This window comes from Acanthochromis polyacanthus, chromosome 18, assembly GCF_021347895.1.
Source record: "Acanthochromis polyacanthus isolate Apoly-LR-REF ecotype Palm Island chromosome 18, KAUST_Apoly_ChrSc, whole genome shotgun sequence".
NCBI classification, from domain to species: domain Eukaryota; kingdom Metazoa; phylum Chordata; class Actinopteri; family Pomacentridae; genus Acanthochromis; species Acanthochromis polyacanthus.
The window spans coordinates 25,193,760-25,204,645 of NC_067130.1; the positions used below are offsets into that span (position 1 = coordinate 25,193,760).

The window sequence follows — 10,886 nt, forward strand, 5'->3', positions numbered from 1 at the left end:
TCTACAACCAAGAGACACTTTCATAAATATAAATATAAAGATTTTATCTCAACGTGCAAATCACAGGTAACACCGAAGGAATAAAGATCAAATTAGACTCTGCTAGAAAACATCTATAACAGCCTGCCAAGTGCTGAAACACGATTGTTTGGACAGATCTAATCAAGATTAACTTGTGGTAGAATAATAAGAAGTAAAAGAATGTAGGACTTCTGTAACAACAAAAACAAAAAAGATTAAAGGCTATAATTCCAAAACAATTAATGCAATGCTATTGTTAAAGCCATTGAATTAAAGCTGAAAGTATGCATTTTCAACCCACCAATAATCAAAGTCTATTTGATGTACTTGTCCAGTATTCCAATTTGTACATCAATGGCATGATGGAAAACAACAGTGAAAACTTCAGACTATATCCATGGCTTATGAATAAAAAGCTTGACGCAAATCACAGCTAGCTGAGAAGAAGCCTCCTGATGATTTAAGATAAATTAACTCTGCTGTGATTTGAAGCTGAAAAAGAGTGTTGGAATACAAGACAGCGTAAAAAGTTTGAGAATCACTGTCCTACCTCTACAACATGTTTACTCAGCAACTTGTGACCCGAGTTCAACAAATACATTTCTTTTTTCTGATCTTGCCAAGCCCACCTAAATCCAGTGAGCTCAGTTTTTGTTCTAAATGTTTGTCTGTTAAAATTCATTCTGTTCTCTTGACTAAGATGCCACTTTACCCTAATAACTATTACAAACATGAAGAATGACTCAACAAAAAGTTCAGTATTTTTGCTTGGTTTCAGTGCCTGTATGTGGCACCGTATCTACTCTCATGACTCTGACGGCTGTTCTAACTATTCCATGAATTCTTCTTCTGCTGTATTGGGGTTGCATTTAGGACAGTGTCCCTGATCAATATCATGCTTGTGTAGTTGAGCAATGATCTGTCATCCTGTCACATGGCTGCAGCATGGTGAATCCTATTAACTGTATAAACCAGATTCTTCCAGGAAAAAATGGGTGAAAGTTGAATATGTTTCCACTAACACTGATATTGTATCATTCCTGTGGACATCAGAAAGGTACTAAAACATTGTGCTCGCAGCTTTTTAGAATATTAGAAAGCTATGAACTTTTCAGAGTTGACTCTCACAGTGATCAGTCAGAACAACACTGGACTAAACCCAGCTCACAGCTCAGTTTGAAAACAACAGTGACTTGGCAAGACATTTGGAGACTGTAGTATACAGGATATTGTAACAAAGCCAAAGTGTGTGCAGTATCATTAGTTCATTCATATTTCTCCTCTTTTGTTAGTTTAAAGTTTTTCCTTGTTTTTTTTAATTTTGCCCTTTTCTTAATTAAGTCTGGCTTACCCTGTTACGTTTTTTCCCCTCATTTTAGTTTCCTCATTCTATATTGGTTTCTGTTGCAGTCCTTTATTAAGTACAATTTTTGCAATTTTTCCATCTGTCTCTGCTTAATCTCCTGTGTCAGCAGCTGGGTTCCCAGACCTATCGCAACAGTATGGTCTGGACAGAAAAGAACCAAGCTGATACAGAGCTTGGCTTTGATTTGGTGCTTGCTCCCCTGCAGCTCCATCAGGTTGTTACTCAGTCACCATGATCAAGCCTTAAGAAGGCTGTCGAAAAATAATGAAATCATGCTAAACCAAATTAGTTTACTTAATGGCCAGGTGGCTGTCTGACTTTAGGTTGGCCTTCAGGAAGTTCCGGTAAACCGTTCGACACCTCAGGAAGGGGAGGCAGGGATTTGCCCAGGCTGTGTACAGTTGTTTGTGTGTGTGTGTGTATGTGTGTGTGTGTGTGTGTGTGTGTGTGTGTGGGGTGTGTGTGTGTGTGTGGGGGGGGACTGCTGGACTGCTGGACTGGGAACTTTGTCAGGTGGCAGGTGGTGGAAAGAGCATTTTGAAGAACGTGTGAACCTGGACCGGCAGCTTGGTGCAGCATCAGCAGTAATGTGGGTGTTGTACAGGACCGTCATGGTGAAGAAGGAGCTGAGTCGCAAGGCAAAGCTCTCAATTTACCAGTCCATCTATGTTACAAACGTCACCTATGGTCATGAGTTCTGGGTAGTCACTGAAAGAATAACATCGCGGGTACAAGTGGCTGAAGTGAGCTTCCTCCGCAGGGTAGCTGGGCTCAGCCTTAGAGATAGGGTGAGAAGCTCAGACATACAGAGGATCCAATTGAGCATCGTTTGAACGCCACAGCCTACATGAGTATCATTGCTGACCATGACCATCCCTTTATGACCACAGTGTAACCATCTTCTGGTGGTTTCCAGCTGGATAATGCGCCATGTCACAAAGCTCAAATCATCTCAAACTAGTTTCTTGAACATGACAATGAGTTTACTGTACTCCAATGGCCTCCACAGTCACCAGATCTCAATCTAGTAAAGCACCTTTGGGATGTGGTGGAACGGGAGATTGGCATCATGGATGTGCAGCTGACAAATCTGCAGCAACTATGTGATGCTATCATTTCAGTAAGGGACCTTAAAAATCAGTGGACGCTGTGAAGAAATGTGACTTCCCCTTGGCTAACACGGCTCCATTGTAATGGAAGGAATGCTTAGGCCCTCTATTTGGCAAGGACAGTTGGAAACTGACTTCTTGAAGCTGGTCTGAAGTCACACAGGGTACAGAAAAAGAAGCCCTTCATCAATGAAAGGCAGAGGAAAGCCCTGTTACTCTTGACTGGGGATCACAAGGATTGAACTGTTGATATTTGGACTAAAGTGCTCTTCAGCGATGAATCTAATTTTCAATTGATGCCCACTCCAGCCAGTCATCAAAAACAATGGTTATGCAATGAAGTATGAACTCCTGTGTGTATCATGTGATTAAAATAGCCAGAAAAGAAAACATGGAATGTCTCAAAGCACTGTTGTTGGTAGTACAGTGCCATAGCTACTGATGTAAGAACTTAAGTGATTTTGGTTATTATCAAGAAAACCAAGAAAAATGGCCAGATATAAGCTCTTAAATTAAACTCTTGTCAGCTATTTTTGTTGTTATCATTATTTGTGTCCAAACAAATGTACCTTTTGTTGTACCAGGCATTAAAATGAACAGGGAATTGAAGAAAATATGACTGTGTATGTGTGTATATATTTACACACACACACACACACACACACACACACACACACACACACACACACACACACACACATATATATATATGTATATATGTAATCATTGATTGTTAGATCACAATCAAACAGTAGAAAGTAAAGAAAAAATACACCCTTCACTATATCTTGAAATCTAAGAGCATCTCCTCTATGTCTTCTTCTGTAAAACATAAATAAATGGTTCAAAACAGTGACTCATTACATTTACAGTTATGCCATAATAATATGATTCTTGAAATAGTGACACATTAATGGTATCCATCAATTGACTAATGCTTATAGCTGTAATTGGAATAACAAATTATTGTCATTGTTTTTATTTTATTATCCCTTATTAGTCCCAGTAGGGGAAATCTGATTTTCGCATATCCCCCCAACTGGAGGGGGTCAGAGCGCAGGAACAGCCGCAGTACAGCGTCCCTGGAGCAGGAAGGGTTAAGGGGCTCGCTCAAGGGTCCAACAGTGGCCACATCGACGTTTGAACCTCTGACCTTCTGATTAGTAGTCCAGAGACCACCACCAGATTCCTCAGTTTCTTATCAAGTGTGGAGAAAAGCGTGGTAACTTAATAAGGTAAAAAGGTAAGTGCTTGCTTTAAGCCTTTGATGCGCAAAATGGGTCAAAAGTGACCCAAATCCAATGGAAAATGGATATTTCTTGACCAACACTGCCCATGAAAGGGTTAAGAGAATCCAAAGTAAACGTTAAATTTGCTGGGTTCTCTATTTAAAATTAGTAAAGTCTTCACTTTACTACGTGGAGCTGACACGTGAATTGTCGATATGAATAAAACTGAATTGAATCAATAGTAATATCTTATAGGCCACCATTGCAATTGTGATTATTATTTTTATTTAGTTCTTTATTTTTTGAGCATTACATTTTATAGGAGGGGTGATATACGAGATGTGAAATTAAAATATTGACAGTAACAAAATAACGAGCATGAAGCCTGGATGATGTGTGGGACACAGCAGAGGAGAACAAATGGAATGAGAGCTTTACCTGAACCAACAATGAGAGTTTTGGCTCCACAGCAGTTAAAGCAGTGTATAAGGGACTTGGACTTGATATTGGTGTTGAGAAAAGCCACCGAGCAGCCGATCTTCGCCAACCCAAACCAAACGCACAGAAAGTCAGGCTCGTTACTCATGAGCAAGGCAACACAGTCTCCTTTCCTCAAATGTACTTTCTCTAAGAAAACGTTGGCCAGCCTGTTGCTGCGTTGCTCGATGTCCCGGTAGGTGTGGACATTTCCATTGTAGATAACAAACGGCTTGTTGGGGATCCGCTGCGCCTGCTGGATGAACCTGTCCAGGACCGTGCACACGCTGGATGTCAGCTTGAACAGCTCCAGCCTTACGCCGTATCTGATCACCTTCAGCAGAAAGAAGAGGTCCCTCCAAAAGAATGGGAAGCAGAGTTTCTGCAAAACATGAGCGGAAAAAATACCCGCCACCACAGCTGAGAGCCATCCTAGAAACAAAGTCATGTCTGCGGCGGGAGACAGCAAGAGGACACAGAAGAGGACTGGAGGAGGAGCGCAGCGTTCAGTCCACACTGCTGCGCTCCAGGTGATAATATCGGACTGGCTGCGTGATGTAAACCCAGGAGATGTCCAATAATGTCAAGTCACAGTACACAAGGCCGACACACGACAAGTGCTACCTTCAAAGTAAGAGGGAAAGTTGGCAATATTCAAAAACAAACACCAGCGCTTGAGAAAAAAAGCTGTAAATCATGAAATAAGATAATAAAGGGTAGCTGAAAAGATAAAATTCTTATTTTGCAGGAAGCCTTGGTAATGACTAGTGTGTCCCTGAGGCTTTCAAAGTCCTCAGATATGTTGGAGATATGCTGTCTTACATTCTCTTAATAGGCCAGTGTAATCAACTGAAAGAAAAAAGACATAATCATAAACACAACGATAAAAACGTAGACAGTTCACGACAGGACAGTCATTTGTAAGTATTTTATTTTGAAAGCTATTTCCTGTATGAGGGCTTTCTCGCGACGGTTTGACAGATGATTCGTTAATGACATCATGTGACAGTTGTTGTGGCGATGAGCAGCCTGTTTTCATCCGATCAGCGAGAACAGAGAGCTCAGTGTCCGGAGGGGAACACTGCAGGCTCACTGAAGCCAAAAGCTACTGCTGAACAACATGACATTTCTAAACAAATATTAAAGTAACGTTATTGTTCAAGTTACAAACCGACTATGTTGATCAAATTTAAATGAGCTATTAGAATATGCCGGTGGATTATTAAACAGAGTTAGTCGATTTGCTTTACTTATTGATTAGATTGTGATTTTTGGTTTGATACCTGTGAAGCAGGTTGTAAGTTAGTTTTTGAAAAGGACTATATAAATCAAGTTTATTACATAAGGAAATATGTATTATTAATTAACCGTGCCAGTGCATATGCATTGAATCACGTTTGTTGTTTTTGCTCGGGCTCATTCTTATGATAGATTCTTCTGATACAATTTTGGACGTCAAACACATCTCGCGTCTTAAAGAAAAATCATACAAATTACATATTGAGATGTGCAACTCAATCAGAATGGGAAGCTGCCTGAACAACTGTCAAAGCCCAACCAGCTTTGGAACCTGATTGCTCTTGCAAACTTTACAGTAGAAACTACATTTAAATTTTGAATGGGTCAGAAGGCTTTTAATATTATTAATCTAAATCTGTGTTTTTACATTTTTTTATAGCTTTTACAGTCACAGTTTAAGTTTTATGAACTTTTGTAAAATTCAGAGTATTTGTTCAAGTATATATTTTTTTGATGAATTACCTCAGTGCACCAAGTTTGCCAACCAAACCCTTCACTGACTCCCATTCTATCTGAGCCTCAAAATTGCAGTCTGTCTAGCCTTTTGTCTGTCTATCCACCTATCTGTCTGTCTCTAATAATACTAATCATCTATTAGAACAGGGCTGCATAGTGGTTAGCCCTTTCGCCTTGCAGCAAGAAGATCTCCGGTTCAAATCCCGGCCTGGGATCTTTCTGCATGGAGTTTGCATGTTCTCCCTGTGCATGTGTGGGTTTTCTCCGGGCACTCCGGCTACTGTGAAAGTGAAAAAGAGAACAACAGACAAAAACGATGATAGAAAGGCACAGGCAAACTCTAGGTTAAAGGCTAAACAAGATTTAACCGATGGATCAGAACTGGGAATTGGCAGACATGAATCCTGCAACAGTGCTGGGGTGTGCTGCCATTCCGGTAAAAGTACTTAAATCTTGTTGCTACAAATTCAGTATTAATCATGTGTTTAATGCTGGCCCTACAAAAACTCTTTTCCCCATACATAGTCACTAGAAAAGGGCCAAAACATTTGGAAAGTTTAAAAGAGCCATATGCATATCATAGTTTCAAATCATTCATGTGTAATTCAATTCAGTTTCATTTACTTAGTGCCAATTACAATTCAAATTGTCTCAAGACGCTTTACAGAACCCAGACTAGTCATATGATTTACATATGTGTAAGGGGAGCTAACCTGATGTCAGCCTAGCCAACAGCTCACAGTTGCTTAACAAGAAAACCAAAGTATGAGCCTTTAGAAGCTGCTTGTACTAATAACCTATGGGATTACTATAGGTCATATTCTATGGAAGGGCACTCACTGTTTGTCTGTTAGCTGCTGAGCTGCTGAATGCTAAAGTGAGTCATGGCTTTTGAAAGAAAAGCAGTCACTCGAGAAGAACTGGCTTACTGGTTTGTTCACTTTTTCTTCTTTGTAGTTTGGTTTGTGGGAAGAGCTGACACTTTGGGTCCCGGACAAGGTACGTTTTATCCGTACCTTGTCCCGGACAGTGTATATTTTGGTAATTGGATTTTCCGTTCTAAAGCAGGTATTGAAAAACAAAAAACGAATGGTTATTTGATTTTCGTTTTCAAAGGCAAAAATTAAAATTGAAATACAAGGCGTTTTTCCTTTTCACGATCAAAAATGGATATACGAATTTTAAAAAATGCTTTGATTTTCATTTTTTATTTACAAAAACAAAAAATAAAATAAGTCAGAGACAGAAACGAAATAAGAACCGTTTTTCATTTTCTGAGACCGGAAGTGGTCATCAGCAAGGGTGGTCAGATTGAATCAGAGCCGAGGACTCTCTGTCCCGCCCACATTTACCGGCTTCTGCTGTTTATGGACGCTGCTACCGCTGCTGCTAACAACGTTAGCTTCCAAAAGTGGAGATAAACTCTACAGGTAAGTGTTAAAGTCAACTTTGTAACTAGTTGCACTCTTCTCTACTTCTGGACAATATCACATATAAAGCAGTGAAGTTACTGTAAGTTACCATCAGACTGTAACCTCTGATATAAACTTGTTCTAACATCGTGTTTTAAAGTCGTTCTATAAATCTCAATTTATGTTTCCTAACTTTGTATTTACAATGAGGCTAATCCCGGTTAGTCAGTGTTATCTATTAGGTGTAGCTAAGTGTCCTGAAGGTCACAGCTGATCAATCATAATCGATCAGTCATAAGGGAAACTGCTGTTTCGAGGCGCAGTTCATTAATGATCAGCAGATAGAAATTAATCTATGTTAACGTTCCTCCACAGAACTCTGATGAATGTTAATCTCTCAGTTCAATGAATGAAGAACAATTCAGTTCTGAGTTAATATATCTGTTCTTTGCTTCAGACTCTATTTAACAGCTTCTGTTCATACAACAGTGTACGGTCAGATAACTGTGAAGCTCATGTTAATGCTAATGCTACATTAGAATAAAATAATAAACTTTATTGTCCATCTAAGGTAGTAAAATACTCTTTGGCCTCAACCAGGAAAACAAACATTTCTATAAGATTAGAAAGTAGGACAAAATACAACACTCTGTTGTGTTTCATTTGTACCCTGATGTGTTCATTCTGATATTTAAAGTTCCAGCAGTTGGACTGAAAGAACCTTGGAGATCTTCTTCTCACTGTTCGTGTCTTTTCCTTCCAGCCTTGGTCTGGATCATTGGGAACATCTGATCTGATGGACTGAGAGCTACAGAGAACATGAACATCCAGCTGTGGTTGTCTGAACAGTCTTCTCTCCATCGCTGTGAGGAAGAGCAGCACTGATGTCCTCCTCATGCTTCCATTAAGAACAATAATGCTGCAGATTAAGCTCCTCTCTTCATAATACTTGTCTTGTGACTGTTCAGTTTTTACATTTCACTGTCAGCAACACATTATTTATTTCATCCATTTATTACGTGTTTACACATCTTTACAGTTCACAATTGTTAAATAATGCAGTTTTTAAATGTGCAATGAAGGAAATAATGAAGCTCTTGAGCTGAATGTGTTGATGTTTTAATGCTGCATATCTGCTATAAATAACATTGTACAGGGTTTCTGCAGATATCAACCAGTCAAATTTAATGCTTTTTAATGCCATTTTTATGCTATACTGTAAAAAATTTAATGCCACGACCATGAACTCAAATTACACGGGTTTGTTTTTTTTTTTTGTAAAAGATGATTTTTATATGAAAACCCTACATTTGACTATTTCTGAATCTGGGAACCACCCCTGAACACCAACGGGCTGCAGTCATTCCCTGAAATCCACATTTTTCAGCCATTTTTGCTGGAATTTGTGTTTCCCCATTTCCCAGCCTGCCGGCCACTTTAAAAACATGCAGTTTTTAGAAATTGTACCCACCCGGCTGGAACAATTATCTCAGTGCTTCGGCATGTTTACGCAGATGCACATATCTGACAAATCGGTCTATAAATATATTATTGTCAATTATTTTCTTGAAAACTGCAGAAAGAAATTTTAATGCCACCGAGAATCAAATGTAATGATTTTTAATGCCATTTAAGGCCTTAATTTCTGCAAAATCAACTTAATGACTATTGATGTTCTGCAGAAACCCTGTTGTATTTCTGCTACAGCAGCAGAGATGAAGTTAAAAGTGATAAATAGAATCTGTGAATACTAAGAACAGAGAATAATAAACTGCTGAAAGAGTTGGTCTGTCAGTGAAAGCTAAACAGGAAGTGGTTCACTGAGGATGTCGTCCATTCAGTCTCCTTCACCACCAGATGAGGTTTTCCTTCTGCTGGCTTCACTCAGAAGATCCTCACAGTGAACATGAGACACCTGAGATGAAGAGAGATGTCACAGTATCAGCATCAACAGCAGAGGTTCATTTTAAAGTATCCCTGGAAAGATTTCCTATTTCATATAGTTTTCCAAGCACTGAACGACAGAAAGACCTGTAGTCACTTTAGCTTTAGGAGAAGATTTTATTATCCAGCTTATCTGTGCTGCAGTTTAAATGTATTAACTGTAGTGTTCATCATTATTTTGGACATATTCTGGGAGGTTATTTTTCTAATCTGCACTAAGATGTACTACAACATGTGAATCAGTCATTAAACAATGTTAACGACTAGAGAGTAGATTTACTGTTTTCTCCAGTTTAACTTCAGAGACTCAGCAGATATTTAGGACTACTGACAACACAGAACCTTAACCTTATTGTTTGAATCACATTTAGGTTTTCTAAACGTTACATTAATGTGAACCAGCGTCTCCACACAGTTTTATTAACTAAACGTACCACATTACACTAACACGACACACTTCAGCCTTTTCCATGAAACACAACACAAACATCGTTAGCTTAATGCTACACTAGGTTTAATCAGGCTACGACTGAGCAGCTCGCTCGGTTAGCATCACTAATTTATATTAAAGCTAATATTTACTGGATGCTAACTCTCTTCTCTTGTCAATACACAAAGAAATAAACTCCACCAACATCTGGACTGCATGGCACACATTATATCTGACACGAAAGTTGCATATGAAGTGCATTAAAAGCGGCACCGATAAGAAAATAAACATTTAGCCTACTTACCGAACTTTCAGTGTCTGCTGGTAGAATCAGCCGAAGGTAGCAAAATGGTTAAAACAAGCCAACAGGCAGGAAAAGTGTCTGTGGAAAAGGTTCTGCTTCTTCACCGATAAACCACCAGTGACCATATCAGAATGAATCCTCCAGACTGTCAGTCATTCCAGACGAACTGTCAATCAGGTAACCACGCCCCCTTGCGTCGCAAAACTGAATAAATAAAAAAATCGATATTGATTTATTTTAAGATCGGCAACTTGATCTTTCATTTTGACCATGAAAACAAACAAACAAAAAAAAACATTTATTTACAGTCTATGCACCGTACTCTGTTTGGCTCCACCCTTGCTGATGACCACTACCGGTCTCAGAAAACGAAAAAACGGACCTTTTTTCGTTTCTGTCTCTTACTTATTTTATTTTTTGTTATTGTAAATAAAAAATGAAAATCAAAGCATTTTTTAAAATTCGTATATCCCTTTTTGATCGTGAAAAGGAAAAAAGCCTTGTATTTCAATTTTGATTTTTGCCTTTGAAAACGAAAATCAAATAACCATTCGTTTTTTGTTTTTCAATACCTGCTTTAGAACGGAAAATCCAATTACCAAAATATACACGGACCACTTTGGGACTTTAAGACGAGATGTTCTGACAGCTTGGCCATATTAGGTCATCCCACAGGGCTACTTGTGGTGATGTAATATATTTTACATTTCTGTGTTTGTGTAATATCACAATATGTTATTCCTGCGATTTTATGTTATTCCTTTATATTCAATAGTATTTTCATTAATGTCTATTATATATACTTAATGGTACTGAACTATTGTAGTATAGTTTACTGT

General features: G+C 38.7%; 1 protein-coding gene and 1 long non-coding RNA gene across 2 annotated transcripts in view; one reads left to right on the plus strand and one right to left on the minus strand.

Moving 5' to 3' along the window:
- slc27a6 (solute carrier family 27 member 6) overlaps positions 1 to 4,777 on the minus strand; it is a 32,379-nt gene extending 27,602 nt beyond the window's left edge. The window contains exon 1 of the mRNA XM_022213417.2: positions 4,164 to 4,777. Coding sequence (XP_022069109.2) covers positions 4,164 to 4,650 — 487 coding nt within the window. The 5' untranslated portion in view covers positions 4,651 to 4,777. The remainder of the gene's footprint in view (positions 1 to 4,163) is intronic.
- A 2,261-nt stretch (positions 4,778 to 7,038) lies between these two features.
- On the plus strand, positions 7,039 to 8,470 carry LOC127530935 (uncharacterized). Its single transcript, XR_007937737.1, has 2 exons — positions 7,039 to 7,387; positions 8,133 to 8,470. It is a non-coding gene; the product is annotated as an uncharacterized LOC127530935 (long non-coding RNA).
- Positions 8,471 to 10,886: the final 2,416 nt, after the last annotated feature.